Here is a 23,738-nt window from a genome sequence, read left to right as displayed (position 1 = left end):
GCATCCCTAACTCATCAACCTAATTCCACCTGCCAGAGCTCAGACTTGGACCACAAGCAATTACTATAATGCATGGACATTTGCTGATGTTATCATAATAATGTATGGCAGGATATGACAAGTATCCATAGCATTTGCATTGTGCATACATTTAACAGGGCTGTTACTCAGTATTTGTGGTACAATTTCACCCAGTAAGCTCAACTGTGCTTCTGTCATTGATAATAATTCTAACAAGAGGATTTGGCTACCTGGAAGTGAATGGAACAGCCCTAATTAAAAATTAATGAAGGAATAGCACAGCCTGTTGAAAAGATAGGTGATTTCTTAAACAGTTCTGCCTAGCCATGACTTCTGGAAATTTACAAATAGAGAAACTGAACTGACAGACAAGGTAGAAAAATGAGTTTCACAGCTAAGCTGATAGACAAAGTTATTTCTGAATAGGCAGAAGTTATGCTCTGCTGATGTTTTTAAAAATAATAAATGACTGATGTAATGCACAACAACAGAGATTTATGGCATCAGTGGCAAAATTTTTGCTGTTTCAGAATTGGAGATGGGACAGGAAAGAAGGGAGCTGTCTGGTTACTGGGCAGCAACTTATTCCATCAGGAAAAAACTCTGCCCCACTGGCCCTTGCCATGCTTATGCCCCTCAGATATAAGTCTCTCCTGAAGAAAATGGGGAGTTCAGATTAAAAACCAGAGCTGCACTGACTAAGTGAGGACACAATTGTCAAGTCAAGGCAACAGGATACTCCTTGAACTTCTTGCTGTGCATGAGGTCTAAAGAAGTCATCATGGAGATCTAAAGAAAGGTTAAAATTTCTATAAGCCAAGTATAAATCTGCTGATTACAAAGAAATGGCATTTATAAGAAATATTTTATCTTTAAATGCCATTTAAAAAGAGGCACTTGATACCAGAGACATCCAGCAATCTCAACCATATTCAGTCCTTCATGAATAAAAAACCCACTGCTAGCAGAAATCAGGCCTGTTCAAGAGAAGTGATAAAACTGGATTTATTATTTTATTAATAGCAGCATTACTGTAGCTGCTACTGAGGTGACACAGCTCACACCTTTATCCTTTCCACAGATAACATATACAGATTGAGAAGGAAATCGTTGCCAGGGAGGAAGGGAGGAGGGAAGAAAGAAACATGCTGGCTGAGACCAAATTTTGAATTCTGTCATTTTCAGTGGAATTAGTAGTCTGGCCATTAGACAATACTTACTTAGTCTAAAATTGTTTTATATTCTTCTTTATCCTACCATCTCCTTTTTGTGTGTTTTTGTGTGTGTGTGTTTGAGTTTTTTTTGGTTTTTTTTGGTTTTTTTTTGGTTTGGTTTTGTTTTGTTTTGTTTTGTTTTGTTCTGGTTTTTTTTTTCTTTTTTAGGTTGTTTGCAGGCCTATGAATAGATGAATGTGAATGCACGTCTATTAATGCCAAGATGCCTGGAAAATCAATATCTTGCATTTCCAGAGCATATTTGATCTCCAAACTGTCTACTGAGAATTAATTTACAGGACAATCACATAAGGCAAGAAAATACTTCCACTGACACAAAACCAAAAAAAGAGAAAGAAAACCATGAGGTGAGGTGACTCCAAGTCAAAAGAAGAGTTTGTGTCCCTGCTATGCTGCAGCTCAGGATCTAATTGAAAACTTACTCTGGAGAATAAACGTGCCCTGGCAAGCAGATGGACTTGATTTACATCCTCCTCCCTATTTTTTTCTTCTCCTGTTTTTTTTCTTATTATTACTATTATTATTGTTATTATGAGAAACTCCTTAATGCAGGAACTTTGTTTAATATGCAGTACAGTGCCTAGCACACTTATAGGTCCCACTGTGATTAAGGACACAACTCCAAAACAACTCCACGGTCCTTTGATTTTCCAGCTGTTAACCCTGGGCTCAGACCACTGGAAATATGGTGCCTAGTAAAGAATAAGCCCTGCCAAAGCAAAAATTAAAGCTCTTAAAATGCTCCAAAGCTCAATTTTTAACAGTGAGTGTATTACAAAGAAGTCATTAAGAGCCACAATTTTAAATAATAGAGAAGTGAAAGCAAAGAAAGTAGATCATTTAGTGTGTGTTGATACAACATAAATTACAGAGAATGGAAGCCAGCTAGTGTGGTGGAGGGAATTACATTGTAAAAATCTGTATTAGTTATGGTCACATGTCAGTGATGGATATACCAGGCCGGACTCTGCAACTGTTGGTGAACCTGGCATTTGTACAAACAGCGTTATAGAGCATGGAAGAGACCAATTCCTCAAATTCACCATTGACTGGAGAGCCCCACAGTCACTGTATTTTCCCTCTGCATGGCCACCTCTGCTCTTGGACAGGGCAAGAACACTTACAGGCTGAATAGCATTGAGCTATTCGTGCTGTGACCTGATCTGCAGAGCTGAGGTTCATCATAGACACAAGCTGCCAAAAACAGCTCCATGGCCAATGCACATGAGGGAGACACCTTTCAGATGGAGTATCCAGTGGGAGGGAGCTGACCTGCAATACCTGCAATGCCATCAAAATTCATTTTCTAATTTGACCATTATAGCACCGAAAAAAACACCCTGGAGAAAGACTGCAGGTTAGACTAAAAACCAAAAGAAAAGCTAATGGCCTTCATTCACAAGACATGGAAGATCTTATTTCAGAAGAAGTTTATTAAGAGTTTAGCAGCATGGGTGGAGCAGCCAGGACAGGTGAGTGTCCCTTGACCATAACCCAGAAACCCTCCATGATCACTGGAAAACCCTCCAGAGCTGCCCAGAGCACTCCCCTCCCCAAGGTCTGCTCTAACAGCAGCTATAATGTTTAAGTGTCATAGAAGGATAATCCCTGCTCCATTCCTGGAAATGCTCATGGCCAGGTTCCTGAGCAACTTGTCCAGTGGAAGATGTGCCTGCCCACAGCAGGAGTGTTGGAACTAGATGGTCTTTGATGTCCCTTCCAACCCAACCATTGCATGATTCTGTGGTTTCTGGGCTGAAAAGAGGCACTGGCTACCAGCACCTGCACTGCTGGCAGACATCAGGATGTGGAGCAGCAGAGAACCACCGGATTGGTGTCAATCTGTGAGAGCAAAGACGTGTGGGGACTTCTTGGGACAAGCCAAAGAGAAGTGGCTGTAAAAATCAGGATGTATGACAGGAGGGTAAAGCACTGCTTTAGTATGGCAGAGCAAACGTGGCTTTCAGACCCAGCAGGATTCTACACCAGCTGGCTTTGTGAGTGCACAGGAAAGCAAAGCCCAGCCTACTGAGAAGAGCAGCAGTTGTACCAATTAAATTCTGACACTCACTAACCCCTTATTAGCTTACATAAATATTAATACTACTACTACAAGAAAATATCCAGAGTCTTTCCAAATCTAGGTGCAGATGTGACAGTTCAGAGACAACTTACGTAGGCAGAGTATTGCTGCTCTGCAAAGATGTACTGACCTACATGCACTATTTCTAAACCTACAAGTGCATCCTGCCTTAACCACTGCAGCAAATACTATTTCAGGGGTGCCAGGGGTCTATCTCTTTTTAAATGGTGCCAGCAAAAGGCTAAGCAAGGTGTAAGCAGATTTTCCAGACACACAAGCATAATTTTAGAGTAAATTAATAAATAAGAATATGCACAAGAGTGAAATTTGGTCTGTTGGCATGTTAGTTAAAGAATCTCTCAAGTAATCTACATTACACTGAACAGAAGCTTATTGGGTTTGCTCAAAATATGTTAACACTAAACAAAATAATTCAATGTCTTGAATTAAAATTCAGTTTTTCCAGAGCGCAGAAACATCATAAATCAACACAGTAAATTACCCCTGTGCTGTGAAATTAACACCCAAATACATGAAATAAAAGTAAGCATTTACAGCTCTGATCAATCAATTTTTTTATTACCTCCATCTCCTGTTTTATTTACCTCCATCCACACACCTCTCACCCCCGAGTAACTGGCTTGGCTCTGGCACTCATGGCAGCTGGGCAGCCCAGCTCTGCTGTGCTCCCATCCCACACCACCCACAAAGGAGCACAGCCCTGTGACCCTGTGCTCTGCCAAAGCAACCCCAGGCCCTCTCAAGCACAAAAGTCAAGCCATGAGGAAAAGGCCTGGCTCTGCCAGCAGCCACACCAGGGTTTAGGCTGACTCGCAGCTGCTGCAGATGCTGAGCTCCAGGAATGCCTCCTTTGCTGCTGTGTGTGTATACACAGCTGGGAAACAAATGCCCAGGGGAATGCCTTTCCCTGTAGTCATGTAACCCCGAGAGTCACCTCAACTTTCTGAAAAACACGTGTCCTACTCTCCTCACAAAACTGTGCTTTGCAATATATTCCTCTTGCCTGCTATAAAGGAAAATCTCAGCTTGCTCTCTTGGACCTGCTACTGAGGCTGCAGTGTCCACCAGTTAGCAGAACAAGGCTGCCTTGTTCTCCATGTGAATGATTTATGGTTTCACACGTGCTCATGTGCTACATTATTCACTTAGTACTTGTACCTATGAATATCAGCTCATGAGATAAAAGTGTGTACCAAGGTGCAAACAGATGCTTGGCTGTACTCTAATAAAAATATCAAGGTGTGAAAAAAAAAAGGTCTTCATGGGAGGTTGCCCACACTGCCTTTCCAATCCTGACACACATGGGTGGGCTGCTTATGTTCCTGTCCTCTTCCCTGGAGCACCCATACAAGCCTGAAGAGGAGGGCCCTTGCCACCATGTACCTGTGCCCCCGCAGCGAGTCAGCCCCCAGTGAGAGCATGAGCTGCCTAGGCATTTCAGTGCCCAAATCTTGCTATCAGCTCTTCATTCCTGCAGGAGCAACTCTTCATCCCTCTAAAACCCACAGAGCAAACTGCAGGTAATAATCCTGAAAGATCAGGAGCCTGCCTTCAAACAAATCCAAATGTATGCGATACATTTGCAGTTCGACTGCCTAAAATAGCCTAAAATAGCTGTGCCAGTCTATAAAAATGTAGGAAGTGACAACTTGTCTATTAAGAGGTTTCTTCTATGCACAGACATGGCATACAAGGAGTAATGTTGCTTCTGCTATCCAAATAATCAATCAAAAGTGTAAGAACTGGCTGCAATTATGATCCTGAATTAGAACCAGGAACAAAACCTGGGCTCCCTGTGTCCTCACTTATCAGACACATAGTGGTCCATGTGCCTCCAGAAAACAACCTGACCTGCATGAGCTGCAAGGCAGCTGAAAGCAAGCTCCAGAGGAAGGCAAACGTGGTCACTGCTGACTTCCAAAGACAACTGAGAACATCCCTATGCTCCAGCAAGCTCCTCATCTCTTCTGCTGCTTCCCACCAAAAGATGTAAAAAATGCAGGATGCTGCCTTCGTGTTGACTCTCAGCAGAGGATTACTCACAGGAGTGAGATGTCAGTTTGCTGGCAGTGTTTAAACTTCCAAAGTGACACAGAAAATAAAAGATCCCCTTTCTCAAAAGACTGTTCTCCCCCGACAGCAGGAGCATGCTCATTCAGCCCACGTATGCAGCAATCTCAGCGTATTTGGGTTCACATTAAACCTTTTCATCTTGATTATACAGCATGCTGTCGCATTTAGGGCTGCTGTGCAAGGCTCCTCGTGAGTTACTGCTGTGCTGGATCCCAGCAAGAGCACGGGGCTGGAGCCTACAAACCTCTTCTGTGTGTGCAGAAGCTCCTGTACAAAACAACTGGAGTGTGAATTACCGTCTTAGAGAAACTAGTGCGCTGCAGGGAGATGGCTGAAAAGAACCTTGTCAGAGACCCCCAGGGGCACTCTCTAGGAAAATCCATTATGCTTTTCTTTCTTGGACATCAGCAGCCCATCAGGAGAAAGCCTTCTGATGTCAAGGCCTGGTGCTTCTCTTTGGGAAAAGGGATCTCTGCACACACACTCTCTGTCAGCCTCATCGTTTTCAAAACAAACTCAAAGAGGCCACCTTGCCCAGCTCTCACTGCTCTGCATTTGGCACTGAATTGGACTGAAGGGGATGATTTATCCTCTCTATGACAATCACAGCCAGTCACTAGCCAGGATGCTCACTGAGTGTAAGGGGGGCCTTTGGGGAGTTGCCCAAGCAGCAAAGTTACTCATTCTGAAGCCTTTAAGCTCTCAGACAGCAATTTCCACAGTGCAAATGAAGATTACCCACTGCTAGTGTTAATAAGATCTTGCTGTTAGGGAGAAGGAGGGACAAAGAGGCAGCCCACAGGGTGTGCCACCAGGCTAGGGTGCTGCAGAAATGCCATGTGCCCGGCTCCAGTCCCTGTCAGGAGCTCACCCTGGCAGATCAGCAGGGCTGTGCTGAGCAGATTGCTCTGCGGGAGGAGCCGGTGCAAGGGAAGCACAAGCATTAAACACTGTGAGTCCTAACTCTGCTACTTTGCCCAGATGGGATTTATGGGGTGGGGAGGGGGAGAAGGGATGCAGATGGAAGAGCATCTTCGGCCATTCTAAGTGTTAAAAATAAGTGAGATATGCGCCTTAGGCTCAGCAGATTGAACACAGTGATTATACATTCTCCATAATTCTTCACCTGGGCTTATGCCTGAGAAGATCCTGACCCCTTCTTATGCCACACATTGCAATAGGATTGCCCAACCAAATGTTGAAAATCTATTTAGTGAACATCATTTCCATACACAAAATTAAAAATGTTCCCTCTTATGTCTGTTCCTTCTAGTTTTCTAGCTGTTTAGAATTTTGCAGAAGATATAAATAAACTTAAAAAAAAAAACCAAACCCAGAACAAAACTATGAGCATGAAAACAAGCAGGAGCACTGTGTGAATTCTCTGAACTACCTTCATGAAGATCAGCATACTGCTCTGAAAGATCCCCTAGATTTTCCAGCTCCAGATCATACTGGAGGGTCCCCACAAGCCCAATGAGTGAGCAAAGCTGGGTACATGCTGGAGTGAGCAACACTGGCTGCCAAGTACAGGTAGGCATCCAGCAGAGTATCCACAACCTCAGGGCTACATCTCCTGGGGCAATTTCCTTATCAGCCTCATTCAGCAAAGGCACCTAGGGTTCAGACATGTGCAGAGCTGCTCTGCATGGGTGCCATGCTCCACTGCCAGCTAACAATTGTATTTTAACTTGAAATAATCACCATCTCTGCCACACTGCACCCACCCACAGGCTACATCCCCAGCTGTTATAAATCAGTGCAAACACATGGATTTTTTTTTTTAAAGGCCAGAGGGATGTTTAGGTCATCTAAACTGTCTTTTTGCATAAAGCAAGCTGTAGAATTAGATCTCCCTACTTTAATGTGGAGCCTTATCACATGTGCTGGACAGCAATCATGCCACTCCAGTGGTGCTGAACCAGCTTATAAAGAATGAAACTGCTCTCTCTGCAACCTGCAGCAGCTAGAATCTGCTTCCTAGCACTGCTCTGCAGACTCAGTGCAGCAAAGTGTCACCCCTGGAGACACAGGGCAGAGCCAGCAGCGATTCAGTGACCCAGGGCAGAGTGATTGCAGCACATCTGCAGCACATCATCTGCCACTGTGTTCTCCCACCGATGCACAGCAGAACGCTTCAGACACACACACTATGCTTTAGTCACATAAGCAAGCAGAAAACAGAGGTTTGGAAAGCAAACCAGCGCACCCTGAAGGGGTGAAAGCTGATAAATATGTAGATTGCATTTTCCCACTGCCCTGAGGCAACAGGGTTTTGTTACCTGTTTTGGGATTGATTACAAAGAAGTTCTGGGGATTTCCACTTGTAATCCGGTAAGTCAGTTTGTCATTAGTGCTGGAGTCAGGGTCCTGGGCTTGGATCTGAATGACAGATACATCCTTAGGAGAGTTCTCCATGATGACTGGGTAATAGATGGGCTCAGAGGTGAGAGGGGCATTGTCATTGACATCCTCCACTTCAATGTAGACTTCGATGGTAGTGTAGAGTGGGACGACACCATGGTCGGTCGCATACACCGTCAACCAGTAGGACCTGGTGGTCTCCCGGTCAAGAATATCTGCTGTGTAGATAACTCCTGCAGAAAAACACCAAGCAGAGATGTCAAGAATAGGATCAATAAAACATCACATCTATTTTCATTTGGCTGCACAACAGAAATGTGTTCAGCACATAACAAGCAATCAAAAGCTCACAGAGCAGCCCTTAGAGAATGAATATATCCCCTTTTATCACAGAGGAAGGAAAGGCTTGGCCACTTTACCTACTGGTGTAAGGAAACATCAGTTGGTTTTCCACCTGGTCCTAAGAAAACAAAAGGGAAAGTGTGTCTGTGTATAATAGAGCAACAGAGAGGGCTCAAAGCACCAGCCCTGTGCCTGAACAGTCTGGGCATGAAGGGCTTCCATCCACCTCATTTCTGCCTGAGGTGCTTTAGAAATCCATCCTCCTCGTGACAGGAACATCTGGTTTGTCTCTGCTTGGAACCAGATGACCCTTCAGGTCCCTTCTAAACCAAACCATTCTATGATAAAGCAGAAACTCTACCACTCTAAGACTTGCTTGTATTGGCATAGTCCAAATGTTCACTGGCTTAAGCACTGAGCACGAGTGCACAGAGGACCAAATACACCAGTACCACACACAAGATCACACCAGCATCAAAACAAGCAAATCCGCTTCCTGACCACTTCTATGACACATGTATCAAGAACATTTTCATCTCCTCATACAGCATTGTTAAATATTGAGGGACACACACTAATGCAGTGGATCTCAAGCTTAAGAAATACTCAAAAGGACAGTTTACAAACCACCAAATCATGCCATTAGTAGATGGAAAATGGTGGAGAAATTCCAGGTCAAAACAGGAACACAAGAAACTTGAATTTAGTCTCAATTGTGTTTGATGCTATTTATAATAAAATTATCAGTTACTCATTGAGGACAGCGCTGCTCCAAGGTCAGCACTAACAAAAGATATGTGTGTCTATTTTTTTTTGTTTGGGTTTTTTTTTTTTTTTTTTTTTTTAAGGATTTGACTGCACTGTTTCCCTGATAGGCTGAAGTTTTAGAACTAAGTTTTCAAGGTAGCACAGAACTCATCCACACAGTCAGACAGATGTCACATTTGCTTTTGTCTTATATTTTTCTTTTCAAGTTTTGAATTTTTTTAAAATGTATTTTAACGCCAGAACTGACAAGCATATCCTAACATTTGATCAGCCAAATAAGAGAGGAAGGGGAAAGGAGCAGCACCAATTCTTGTCATGCATGGGCTTAGGTCATTTCATAGTAACCTCAGATCCATGTCCTTCTCACTCAGATGTATTATTCACCTGCTGTAGGTGAGCAGGGCAGCACTGGAGGAAAAAGGCAGAGTGTATTCTAAATGTTCTTGTTGGCAGCAGCCTGTGCTATGTAATGAGTTTCTGTAGAAACATGGGTGAAATATAAGGGGAACTGTGATGAAAAAAGCCTGCAAGTCCAGAAGAGAAATTACACTGCAGGGATGAGAAGAGTCCATAACAACCCATAGAAATAAATAAATAAAATAAATCCACATAGGAAAGACTGAGAAAAAAAAAGATTAATATTAGTGATAGTAGAGATGATGACTTATTCAGAATACAAGAAGAATTATTTTGCATCTTTAAACAAAATTTAAAATAAATAGGGTTCTCCCCCAGTAAGAGTACAGAAGGTTTTAGCAGATTAACCTATGTCATGACGCTGAATTTCACTGATACTGAGGTGATAATAAATCTATCTTCTGAGTCATTCCTTCATTTTATAACTCCTGGCAACACTTACTTTTAATTTCTGTATTTCAGAAGGGAAGGATCATTGAACAAGCATTAGCTACTGCCAACAGGTCTGCTGTTACACTGATTCTTACTTTTACTTTTGATTTATTAAAAGCTCCCAGATACAATTAATTCCTTTTCTTCAATAAGTCTTGTCATTTCACCTGCCAACATCACACAGCAGCTTGATAAATAAGAAGGCTTTTGTTCACTTCCAGGTTTTCCACTTGGAAATCCTTCCATCATCCTGGGAATACCTTCTACCATGCTCTTGAATGTTCTGCACAAAATGCCTCCTTGCTGGACACCCACATATGGATATAAAGGTAGAGCCACGAGAATACACAAGTATTTAACAAGTCATTTCATACAGGTGTGGATGGCATCCTTTCAGAGGGAAGTCAAATGCCAGCTCCATATGAGGGATTAACCCTTGAGACTAACAATGATATTTGGTAATCAGGACTGCTTCTTCATCACTATGGCATGAATGCAAAGAGGCTGACAGAGCTGTCATCAGGAGCTGCAAAATATTCCCTGGGCTGTCCACAGATAGGTTCTCACTCACTTTAGCTGAGAGAGAAAGGAGGGGTATATCCTTGGATAAAATCACAGTAAATTCAGAAAACATGTCATTTACTTCAAGGCTCATAGATATTAACAGATACTACAGAAACACAGAATTTAGTTTTCAGGACCAGGAGAGCAGAAAGGAGGAGAAACCTTTGGAAGCAGCTCTAAGGGCTTTTCTTGGATGAATTTTGTGGTGCACTCTTTCCAAAAGCTTGCAAATTAAAAGAGAAAAGTGAACAAAGTAATGACACCTGAACTAAACAAATCAAGAAGAAACACCAGCAGAAATCATGAAAATTTCAGAGGGACTAAAACCCAGAAAGCTCCAAGATGTTGCAGACACATTTCTGAACAAGACAGATAAAACAGATGTTCTCATCCACTGGGATGCTGCACCATGGAGGCACTACAGCGTTTTTACATGAGACAGCTGAAATCCAACTGTACATCTGTGAGCCAGCTCTTTCTGCTGCCCTGGGCTGGATTTTGCAGTATCCCTGAAGGCCTGGAGCCAGCACTACTTGAGGCCCAGGGCAGCCTCAGAAATAAAGCCAGCCAACAATCCAAAAAGCAGCGCCACTGATATGCTTGCCACTGCATTCCTCCAAGTGCATATGCCCCATGCAATCTGCCAGAAACCACGTGCATTACAAACACTGTAAGTGAAAAATAACAACAGAGTCCATTAGCTGCTGATTAAAATCCTCAGCACATTTATATGTAAATTAAGCACAGCCCTTGGGCTTGGCAATGAGCCAGCATTTCGAAGGTTGTGTGCTTGTTTCTCCTTAAGGCTTGTTTTCCCTCTTTCCCCATGAAAATAATGGGATAATGTTTTCTGTATGGTTCCTGCAATTGGACACAATGAGACACAGCATTATGTAGGACGAAGGTTAAAAAGAAAAAAAGAAACTATTAAAGTGGATGAAGAATTGGTAAACTGGATTTCCCTCTTTCCTCTCCCACTGACTTGCTGTACATCTGTCACCAGACCACTCCAAATGATGTGGTCCGCCCAAAAAAAATCTGAAAGTCATGTATTTACTACCATGATGAGAAACCTGAGAGGCCCTTAAAACAAAAAGGGATTAGAGAAAAGCATTACTTCTTTCATCGCCTCTTTTCTGCCCCCTGTTTGTTTACTCTACATATTTGACAGTACTGTGTATATAGGTAGTGTGATGGATGGACCTGCCACAGCTCTTTAGGAGAATGTTTACTGGAGCTGTCAGCCTGGCTGTTTACATAGGTGCCCATTGCCATGGATATCTGCTACACACATACGTTCCTCCTAAAAGTCAGATCATCCTTCATGAATACCCCCATAGCACAAACACTGAAAGGAGTTCAATTCTGTTTAGTTTTTACAATGCAAGATTAAAAGACAACTTGGTGGTCTGTAAGAAGCAGTGCATGGAGAAGTCAAAAGAGAGTAACAAAGCTCTTTAATCTAGCTGAGAAAAGCAAACTGAGGTCTGATGGCTGGAAGTCAATGGCAGAGAAAAGGAGAGTGCAAATATTCAGCAAGAAGGATATCTGGCAGGAGCAACTCCTTGTCAGGGACAGGCCAGAATCTCCCATCATTTGGCACCCTGGTACTGAGACAAGACAATGAAACCTATTCTTCTACCCAAGTTATTGGCTTAGCTGCAAAAACTAATATAGAATGTGATTTTGCTGAGTGACTCACTAGCCCATGTTATAAAAGTTACCACTAGAAGTAGCCATACCCTCAGGAAATGATGCACAAGATATGGGGAAAGAGGACTGACAATAAGCATCTGCTATTCTTCCAAAAAATATCACACAGAAATGCCACATAAAAGTATTTAGTTCACTCCTTTTCAAAATACTGCAGTGGTTTTGCAGGGGAATGTATTGGAGCAGCTATCAACTGAGAAGTGCCTCAGTGACAAAAGATGTTGCTTATTCTCCTCAGTCCTTTTCAGGAGCATGAGCTAATTGCACAAATGTGCATCTCAGACTGGGAAATCAGGAAAGGTTAGATAAGGTGAATACCCCACTTATGTTCAGAGCCTGGCCCAGGAGTGGCTGCAGAGGTGGGCAGGAGGAGTGGGAGGCAGCACAGGCAGAACATGCCCTTATCACAAGCTGCAGCACAGCGTGGAAGTGACACTACAGAAACACACTCCCAGATACTCCCAGCTGCCAGAGTGCAACATGACCATTCCCACCCAAAGCCAGCTCCTTGCTAGTGCAAATGCAAGGTTTAGTGCTTAAAGTCACTTTAAAAATATATAACCTCAGGGTGACTGAAGGACTGAGGGTAAGGCATGCACCTTCCTGACTCCAGAAACCAGGACACCAGCAAACTCACTCAGTATGTCCAAGGGCCTCATCAGCTTCTGCCACGAAATGCTAGAAAAACACATTTCCAGAGCCCCCATCTGCCTCTCCCTCCTCCAGCTTCCAAACAAAAGGGCTCAGTGCAAACAGCTACAAAGCAGAAGCTGGTTTGTCCCCCAATTAAAATGACAGAAATGAGGCCGTCAGGAATGCCAGCTAACGGTGAAGTACTCAGGGCTGGTACATCCCTCAAAGGAAGAAGCAGAAAAATCACTGATTCCAAAATGCTACTAATTATTCATGATCCTTTATCAAAGACTCTGTGAGTCTCCTGGCAGTAAACACAACACCTTGGTTGTCACCGAGCTGTCAGCCAAAGGTCCTTGTTTACATTGCCTTGCTGGGGAAAAAGTAATAAATAAAAGTAGCTTGAGAAGAAAACAGTTGAATAATGAGTTTTTAAATTTTTTTTTCTGTCTAAAATACAGAGTGGAGAGAAAGAACTTACATACCTCATCTGGCTGCACCAAGATGAAGGTTTTACAGCCAACCTGTGCTCCTACCCCCAAGATCCAGCTGGATCCTTCCCCCAAACTTTGGCACACAGAGGAGCCAAAATTTGTGAGTGTAAGTGCAAATGTCAGAGCTAATTCAGATTCCATGCATTGAGCAGAGATGTGATTTTGAAGGGCACTTAGTGGAGAGCTATTGTAGGGAGGAAAAGTTTAAAAAATGTTGCAAGCCCATTATTCATCAAACCAGTGAATGTAAAATCAACCAAAATGTCATGATTTGTAGACAGGAATTTCACACTCAATTAAGGAAGAATATTTACGATTTCAAGGAAACTAACATTACACCTAACCCATTGTTTTGGGTTTTTTTTATTTAGGTCCTTCACATAAAACAGTTCTGTGTGCATGAAAGCAGATTGTATGTGTATTTTAGGAGGTATTTTATTCATTATTTCCATTAAAGGGTAAATAGTAAATATAACCCAAAAGATTGAACAGTTTTAGCATAAGGAAGATGTGAACCTGGGTACCAATGCCAGACCAATTCAGCACACTGGGGCCACCAAAGCCAGTGGGAATCAGAACTAACCATAGATTATATTCACCCCTTTTTAAAGCCTTCTCAAGCCATAAATAACCAGGGCCAGCAGTATCACATCAGCCACAAACTCAGCCGGAGCATGAAGGAGACCTATCGCTCATCCCCCCCACCGCTCGCAGCCGGCAGCTTTGAAAATCTGCCTCCTTACTCTGGTGATTAAATGCCGCTTCCACGCCTTCATTTAAGGCCCCCCACTGTGCAAAGCGTGCCCTCCTGTTCTTATTTTATTGCACAAATTTTGTAGGCTTTGCTGCATATTAAAACACAAACTCAATTCCTATTGAAGCAAGAAGAAAAATCTCCGCTGACTTAAATGGAGATTAGATCATGGCCAGGAACGAGTCCAAAAGCAATATTAACTTTGTGAGGCTGTACATACCTACAACTTCCTAATATTCTTATGTCTGGTTCAAATACAAAACATGTATCATAAACCACTCTTGTCAGACAATGAAAGACAGGTTACGTTCCTGTCTAGGGCTTAACTTCTGATTTTCTCTTTTTTACTGATGTTTTGAACATACAAATCCACTGTTAACTCAAAGTGCAGTTTCTGTGGTAAATACTACATCAGAGTTCCCAGAGCAGTAAAAGAGACTTAGAAAGCCAATCCTCAGCAATGCTATTTCCAACAACACCAAATTAGTCTGCAAATAAACCTTTTACCATGACATTACACACAATATCATGATCATCATAACGAGCCAGAACTGTGGCAAGGACATTCACCATATTAATAAATGTAATATATCTGCATTCCATAGATAAGGAGGTAAACAACACACAGTTTACAACTCTGGCTGGCCACCATGTGCTTCAAAGGCAAGTTCAAGTTGTTGTCCCTTCCCAACGGAGCGGAGCAGAGCACCAGTGCACAGAGAGACATAAACCACTCTGCCCACAGAGGAAACACCACCAGGCAATGCTTCAGCTCAAACAGGGACAGCTGGCTGAAATCTAGATCAGGTACATAGGAAACTCCCAACTTTTAATGGCTGGAGCTGATGGTCCATTCCAACCTTGATGATTTTTCTGACCTCTGAGGTGCTGGCTCAGCCAAAGTTTGGGATACTTGTGCAAAGTGCAGCTGTGGTTGTGTTCTGCCAGGGTCATTAAATCAGGTACAGCCCATCAGCACAGCTTACACTGGCATGACCTCAACACCAGGCTAGGGAGGGTGTCCTACATGAGCAGGAATCTTGGCCAGCCCTGCCTCAGGCTGCAAAATGTAAAAGTGCCCTAATTTACTACAGGTGAGGGGAAGTCCAACAAACTGAAGGCAATAGTCAAGTTCAGGTCTGGCCACTGCCCTCTCAAAGAAAAATAATTATTTAAAAGTGTATTTTAATTTTTAAATAATCATATATTAATACATTAATATTTATGAATGCATTAGTATTTATATAATGCATATATATACAGGAACTATGTGATTCCAAAGGTGAATGTTGCATATTGAATTGGCAGTGCCACCCACTATAAGGAATGAGTTTTCTCTGGAGTCAGATCACTCTCCCCAGGTGTCCCAAGGCTGACACCAGGGTTGGGGACTGCTGTCATGAGAGCAAACTTCCAGTGAAGCAGCACCTTAACAGCACTGCAACAGAGGCACATCTCAGATTAGGTGCTTGACCTTCCAGGCTATTTATATTTGGAGTTTTGAGTAGATTTTCTTCCTTCTTTACCTTGAAATGACTTGAATTCAATGCTGAGTTCCTTTGCTTGCTTTATTTGAGGCCAAGGGGGAGGCTTACAACTTCACATCAAAATGAGCCATCACTTAAATATGACATCTCCAAGGTCACTTACACATCAATTTCAGAGCAATTTTCCAAACATATCATCAAGACACTGAACCAGAGGCTTAGTCAAATAAATTCTCTATCTTCTTCCACTTACGAATTAAATGAAATAAGATGTGCCAACATTTTTACCTGACTAGGCTTTATTATAATTTTTGTATCTTCCATCACATCCCTCTACTTATTTAAAGAAATATCCATATTCATCTTGCTTTAATATATTTTGCTAGGAGGGAAAAAAATTCTTACATGGATAAAAATGGATATGGATAAAATTATGTAAAAATTACAGAATGGACAACTCTGCAAGAAATAAACTGCCTTCAAAAGCACAAATACAGGAAAGAAACCTCTCATTTACTAATAACCTCTGTCAAAGCTTAAGACACTCCATCACTGCCAGACAATGCAATAAAACTCAGCAGTAAAACCAGGCTGAGAAGAGTCATGAAGCTCCACTGAAGACTAAACTGCTGCCATGTCCCATTCCCTACTTGCTCCAAGTGCTTCAGAACAACTGGGCAAACTGTGATGCTGCTCTGACAAAATGGATTTGTTGCCACCCTGCTTGGTTTGAGCCATACTGTTCAACTTTTAGGAATCTGGGCTGCTACTGGCATCCCTTTAGTGGTGGTAGATCCATCCTTCTCTTTGGTCTCAGAGGCACAGCAAAACACAATGCCTATGCACTGAGTGAGATTTGTGCTATTCTAGATATGCACAGGCTCAACTTTTCAGCCAAAGGGGCAAGAAAAACAAACAAAAAGCATAATTTCGTGGCTGTGGCAGGTGTCATGTAAAATTCAGATGCCTCAAACTTTCACAAAATCTGGCAGGAAGATCTGTGGGAATACATTCTTAAAGTAACTCAGAAGAACAATGTTAATGGCATAACTTAACTCTACTGACCATGCTTTTTTTTTTAAAGAACTTTTGGGTACTGCATTCTAGCCACATATTAATCATAAACTGGGAACCCTCTTCATTATTATGGCCTCTCTGTATGTATTTCCCCCCCCGGATTTGTTTGTCGCTGCAGCAAATGACAAGTTCTGCCTTATTTTCTGAGCACTTATGGAATTTCAAAACCCTTGCATGCCTTGTGCCCACCTCTGCAGCATTCCCAATCACACCAAATGTGGGAATGGTACCACCAGAAATCCTCACCAAGGATGAAAGCTGTTAACTCTCAATAATAATCTGTTTGAATTGAGACATTTTCTTCTCAAAAGGTCTGGCTAAGGCCCAGAGTAACCCAGATTTTTCACACATCCTCTTTAGTAGATTAATAAAGAGATCAAAGCCCGACCCATGTGTCCTCTGCCTGGAGGACTGGGAAGCTATTTTAAAAAGAAGGGTTTGCTCCTGGTTATTTTAGAAATAAGATCATAAGTGCAGCAAAGCTGAAGCAGAAAGAGAAGATGAAGAAAAAAGGCAAAGGATGCTCAAAAGGATTCTGATAAAAGTCCTGGCAAGGGACTTCTGTACGAGGTTCTCTTCCTTTACACAAAGATCCGCATCTTTTGTACTCCCTGCAGTACAAGACATTGCTTTGGGACCCCTTCTGCAAAATCTGTGCCAATCTGCTTCAAGTGTTTTGTGCCAGTGGTGAGGGAGGTGGAGGGAAGCAGAGCCCTGCAGGGGAGCCTGCTTGCTGGGGAAGGCTGCTCTGGAGAGCAAGTGATCCTGCATCCCACTGCTGGGCCAGGATGGCTGGCCACAGCAGGCAAGGGAGTATTGGCATATTGCAGCCAGAAAATGCCTTCCCCTTTTTAGTTATATACATTATACTGAAAACAGAGGATGCATATTTCACTGGAAAAAGAGTTATCTTCCCACTCACTCCCCTGCTCTGTCCTTATTACTTGTTGCTTTTGGCCCACAGCAAATGAGCAACCCTATGAAAAAAATAGTAACATTACCCTGGAATTGCCTTTATCTCTCTATCCAAACATGAACCCAGAGGAACAGTCAGAAAGGGGAGAAAGAGTACCTCTGAAATGGCTTAATAGCCAGGCTGCCCCTGAAAATGAACACAGCAGGAAAGAGGAGAGTGATGCACAAAGCCAGCACAGGAGCATCATTTAACCTGTCCATGTTTCCTTTTCTCAGACATACCATGCATGACTCTGGGGTCTGTTTTATAAAGCATGTCAAAAAAATCACAAAAGATGAACAAAAGAAGGCTCCAAAAACAGTCTGAGGAGCAGAGACAATGATTTACAGTAAGGGAGTTTAAGATTTCAATCTGCTAAGCTTATTAAAAAGAAGATGAAGAGGCAACTTGATTAGAAAAACCCATGTAAGGTTCATGGGGAAATATTACTGGGAATCAAAGGGCTCCTTAATCTAACAAAATAGGGTGGAGCAACATCTAATGATTGGAAACTGAAGCCAGGAAAAATAAAATTAGCAATCAGCTTGATACTCATTATTATTTATTTTTTTTAAGCGGATGATTAATTCCTGGAATAATCTCAGACATCTGCAAATGAGAGCTACAAACTGTTGAGGGAGAAACATTTCATGGCAAATGTATACTATGGCTTAGAGAAGGATCATTTGGTAAAGACGTATAAAAGTGGTATATAATAGAGATATAAAAGGGATGAGATCAAATTATCTGTTTTTTTTCTAGTTTTAAGCACTACAGATTTGTGCAGCTGTTTTCTCCAAGGAGCTTGCTAAAGAAGAGGTTCACTGGGTGATGCTGGGCTGCTGCAGTCCTCCCAACACACCCAGCTCCACTCTCATTGTCAATTTATGCTGCCCCAACAACTTAATTACCAGTGCCACAATGGGGAGAAAACACCTTCAATGAAAAAAATAAGCTCCTGGTATCATCTTGCTTCACATATGCAACAAACTGAAGAGCATGCTCTAGAGATGTGCATCAGAAACAGCACAAGTGCAGCATGTGAGCCCTGGTGAGCCTGGAGCAATGCCCATGCTCCTGTCGGGCAGGGCACCAGGTGGGAGGCACTGCAGGGAACAGCTTGGTCTCAGGTTAGGAGATTCTCTCAGACAGGAAACTTCCTGCTTTGTGAGAACAATCAACTGTCCCTTTGTTTCTCTGAGTGACAATTCCAGTGGCAAGGGCAGTATACACTTCATCAATGTTGTAGTAGAACATTTCTGTTTTGCAAAGAAGACACTTTGCATTTCACCATGAAATGCAGAATGGATGCACTGATACCTGAAGTTTTATCTAGACCCATTTTCAGGACTTTTTTCAAGTCCACAAAATGAAAGTTCTTCTTTATCACATTGGTTTTGTGTATCAGGTGCTAAGGTAGTTCACAGTAAGCATGTCAAAAAAAAAAGTGACTAGCTTTGGATCAGCACTACTGCTTTAAATTGCCTGGAAGCAAAACATTTCAGTTTTTCTTAAGTATGCTTTTAGGTGTACTCTATCTTCTTTTCTCTAGAGAGGCTGAGCAAGAGACTCACCACCTTTCATCCTTCTTATCTAGAGCGTGTAAAAACACCTCAAGCTGCTGCTTCTGCCCTGGGCAGGAGTTTCAATGAATGCAGCAGAAAAATATTCAAGAGGGTTGCCTGGAGGCCAAAGTTTTGCTCAGATCACCTGCTGACATTGAAATTAGGAGCATTTATTTTGCTTGCTTCAGGAAGGACAGGAGATCCTTTCCCTTGTTGAACAAAGACAGGACTAACAGGCCAGACCTACTTCATTAATGGGAAATTACCCTCCACAAAACAGTCCCCAGCTGACACCTTCTGCACAGATGCTGAACCTCTGCAGGAAAACCATCAGGTTTTCACTCACACTGTCATTTTGGATTTAACCAAGTAGGGCCACAAGCCTCTGTGGACAGCTGGTAACTGAGAGCTGAAAAGCTGATACCCACCTATTCATACCAAAACCCTCCTTCCTAAAAAAATCTCTGGGGCTTGTTTAGTTAGGTTTTTTAAATGTTCTTCTTTTGCGTGAAGATCGCATGATGTCCCCTCACAGCTCTCTTGAAGCTCCTTTTCTGATTTCCCAGTAACAACCCCACCAGCATACACCTTTCACCAAAAACTCCCATCAGTCTTCAAAGACTTCTCACAATTAAGCTGACCCTCTCTTAGTATGGAACAAATATCTACAAAAATTGCCAAGCGCAGCCCCAGATGCTTCTAAGCATCTTTCTAATAGTAAAGTTTTAGAGACAGCTACAAGCTTTGTATGGAAGGTTCCTCACCTACAGCCATATCTGTGACTGCAAAAAGTGAAATAATTAGGATTCATTTCCATTTTGGATTTTTTCCAAATTCCCTTGAGCAACCTCACAGTACCACCACAGGGAAAACTGCACAATGATCACTGAGATAGTGAGAAGTTTAATTTTCTACTTTTCATACAGGAAATGCAGCTGGGGTTGTAACATCAAACCTAGCACAGACCCTGGACAAGCAGACCATAATTACACCTCTGTTTCACTCTCCATACTCTGGGTGATAATAAATCCAAGGTTCAAAGAGTATATGGGAATATACTGGTGGAAAGCACCAGTTTTTAATCGTGGGGAAGCACTAGTCTCATATTTATCTTCAAAAATCTTCCACACATAGGATATCCTTCTCCGGACAAGGGAACAGAAGGGAGAAGAAAGCTGAGATACACAAGGGACTGTGGCAAATGAGAGCCATATAATTAAAGTCTTGACTCAGACAACTCTATTGTGATTACTGGGAACAGTGCCAGTGACTCTGTGGGTGCTTCCTTTTGCCTCTGAAGAGAGAGAAGAAATGAATGTGTTCTGGCTGCTGCACTCTAAAGTATAACCTTCCATGTAAGACATAAAGGTCAGCTCTTACCCCACCAGAGTCTTCCAAAGTCATGGCACTTCCTACCAGCTTTACCTGTTCACGGCTCCAGGAGATGTTATGGCTCGACTCACTTCATGGGATGCAAAGTGGGCAGCCTGGCACTAAAGGGGTGCTGAAGGAGACCTCAGCATCCTCCCAGATGCTCCCTTTCTATTCAGGGCTGTAGGGCTAAGTGTTGCCTTCCCCAGGTGGTGTATATGTACATGCACGTGAACTGCAGCAGCTCAATTTTAAAGTGTTTTATGATGAGGAGAACGAAGCTCCCTAAAGAGACAGGGAAAGTGAGAGTCCTGATAAAGTAAATAATGAAATGTTGCAGTACCAATATATGCTGTGTGATCCCTTGAGGGAAACCATAAGCATGAGAGCATGAGCCCTAATGAAATAAGACATGGAAAATAAGGGCTTTGCTGTGGACACAACACTTATGTGCTCATTATGCACCACAGTGACTTCTATCACTTTAGCACACTTAATCATCATTATGAAATGTTGTATATACATACAGACAGGTATGATATGTATAAAACCACATGAATATACTCACAAACACATACATTCCAAAAGAAAGAGGGGAAAAGGAAAGGTGATTTATTTTATTTTCTGTAAATGGCCAGACATAAATGCATAGAATGCTTTCTCTGCACGATTGCCTTGCAAATCTATCACTGTATGCAGGTAAATCTATCACTGTAAGCTTTCATAAATAGTTAGCATTTGAATCTGATTTGTGAGTATTTCAGCTTTTAAAAATATACTTGTATTTTATGCTTTAAGTTCTTAAACACTCAGTAATACCAGTGGGCTTTGCCTAGGGCTAATTGATAGGCTGCACTTACGAAAAGACTATTTGTCTATTTATACACCATTCTGAAATGAAGATTATATTTTCACTGTTTGAAATGCATCAGTTTGAGCAAATAATAAAATAGAATGCAATTATTTATTTATAATGCAACTTTGCTGACTGTGAAAGCAATAAACCCCATCAAACAAAACCCAGAAAATTATCCCTGATCCAAGAGTGGAAGCATGGCTCCCTCTAATTGAGTTTTCTTTGCTCTTATCTTTTCAAGATCCCTTAGATTGTTTTCCAATTTTCATTTCCATTTCTTCCATTAAATGCTTCTAACCCATGACCTCCATTTACTGCCATCCATTTATCTTCCATTCTTAATTGATATGCACCATGTCCACTTGTCCAGCAGTGAGCACTAAAACTCTGACAGCACACTTGATACGTACTGGCTTCTTCAGGAAAGCTTACTTGGGAAAGAGCAGTTCAAAACTTGATTCTTTAACAGGTAAGTCTGTTCCATTAAACTTGAGTTTACCTTGTAAACATACTGTGGGTGAGGACCAAAACCCCAATAAAAAACAATAATATCTTTGGTTTTATTTGCTTTTACTGCTGCAGGATGAAATTATATTTGTCTTGACCCTGAGAGGATACAGGGTAACAGGGCCAGTGGGAAGAAAACATATAAAGCAGCTTTCAGCAGTCGGTCATTTTTTACTTTCAGTTTTAAATGTGATGTTTGCAATCAAACTCTCTCCCTCAAGACCCAATGTGCAAGAATTTTTGAAGGATGGTATTCTTTAGAAAATATTTAGACTTTATACAACATTAGTTCAGGAGCTCTTGACAAACATTAATAAACTACCAGTAGCCAGGTAACCATAGCTTCTGCACCTGTTTAATGGAGGGGTAAGCCCAGCATCAGACAGAAATACAAGAGAAAGAGTAAAGCTCCAGCTACCAAGCAGTCACCATAATCTCACAGAGCCCTGCTAAGCTAAAGCAGGAGAGAACCAAACAGCCATATCTTAGCCTCTTGGAGGAATAAAGCAAAATTAATACAGCACTCCAGGCTACTATTAAATTGTAAAATGTAAGAACACATACTGTGGTCAGGCATTCAACCTCTCAAAATAAATGGATGAATCACTTCATACTTATTCTAAGCGACTAAATATTTGCACCAGTGCTACCAAGAAAAACACAAATTTGCTGAGATCCTGAAGGTGAACAAGAGAAAATTTCTCATTCAAAACCACCATACCAGGGACTAGGCTGGAAAGCTCCATAGCCAAAATGCCTGAGTGGAGCCCTGGTCCCAGTCAGGCCAGGAGCAGGCCAACTGGACAGCACGAGGCTGGCTGTGCCCAAAGCCTGCCCAGCAGCAACACAGCCACGCTGCTGTGTGAGAAGTGCCAAGCATCTCCCCAAACGCTCCCAGGGTCACTCCAAAGGTGAAAACCATATCTAATGAGGTTGCAGCATTTCAAGGAATGTCTAGAGGCAGTCAGGGGCAAGAAATATGGGCTGCTCTTGCTTTTTGAAAGAAGGTGACAGGCAAACCTGCTCTTTGTTTTGCAGTAGAGTCCCTGCAACCAGAGCCCAGGAGTATTTTGCTATGTACAGGTGCCATTTCCACACAGAACAACAATCAGGTATCTATATGGCTCCCAGCTGAGCAGAATATTAAACTTTATATTACAGCCATTTATAAGATACACAGTATGCTGGAATTACTGCTGCTGTCTCCTTGTATCTGGATGTGTAATTGCCACAATGAATCCCACCTCAAGACTATGTCACCCACTGCGTGTATGCCCAAAGTGACACTCAAAAGCTTATTTCTGAACAGCTGCTGTCACAGAAACAAGCTGGGTGAGAGGATCTCTGTTAACTGGAACTGTGACCATGCCACTGAAAGGCAGCACAGACTTTCCTTTAATCTCAGTTTGTAATGCCAAGAGGAACTGTGGTATCAAGATTTCTGATCCCAAACCCTGCCAGAGAAGATCATGGGAAGACACAAAAGCAGTACTCTGGCTGGTCAGTAACTTTTAAGCAATGCCCTGGGGCATGCAAACCAAGCTCTGAAGGAATGTTCCTTGCAAGGGACTTGAAGGGAGAACCTGGAAGTAAAGCAGAGGCTGAGAATGAGGAGAGACTGTGGATGTTCACTGCAGAAGGCACTGCTTTGAGGACAAAATGAGAGGGGAAGCAGCAATGGTATTGCAACGACATTGGCATTCCCAGCATGAGCGTGCCTCTACTCACTCACTACCAAACAAGCATCTGGTGCCACCTAATTAAAACACCAGTTCCAGGATGTGACATCCAGCATCATGAATCAAATGAAACATCTGCTAATTCTTACAACAGCCAGACAAAACAAGCCTAAAAAAGGCAAAACAAACACGCGCACACATTACTAACTTTGGCACTGACATCCCAACTGAACATCAGAACCGTATAAAATTCCCACATTATTAACCAGTGCATCTTCAGTTTAACTGATTGACTGTGCAAATTTACTACAACACATGTTCAGCTGC

General features: G+C 42.2%; 1 protein-coding gene across 1 annotated transcript in view; it reads right to left on the bottom strand.

Annotated features, from left to right (window-relative positions):
- Nucleotides 1–23,738, bottom strand: part of FAT3 (FAT atypical cadherin 3) — a 323,797-nt gene that overhangs the window by 202,152 nt on the left and 97,907 nt on the right. Inside the window, exon 3 of the mRNA XM_056496985.1 lies at nucleotides 7,716–8,030. Within this exon, the coding sequence (XP_056352960.1) occupies nucleotides 7,716–8,030 (315 nt within the window). The remainder of the gene's footprint in view (nucleotides 1–7,715; nucleotides 8,031–23,738) is intronic.

Source organism: Oenanthe melanoleuca, chromosome 1 (genome assembly GCF_029582105.1).
Source record: "Oenanthe melanoleuca isolate GR-GAL-2019-014 chromosome 1, OMel1.0, whole genome shotgun sequence".
Classification (NCBI taxonomy): Eukaryota; Metazoa; Chordata; class Aves; order Passeriformes; family Muscicapidae; genus Oenanthe; species Oenanthe melanoleuca.
Note: the sequence above shows the minus strand (reverse complement) of the source record. Positions and strands in the feature narration are given on the sequence as shown.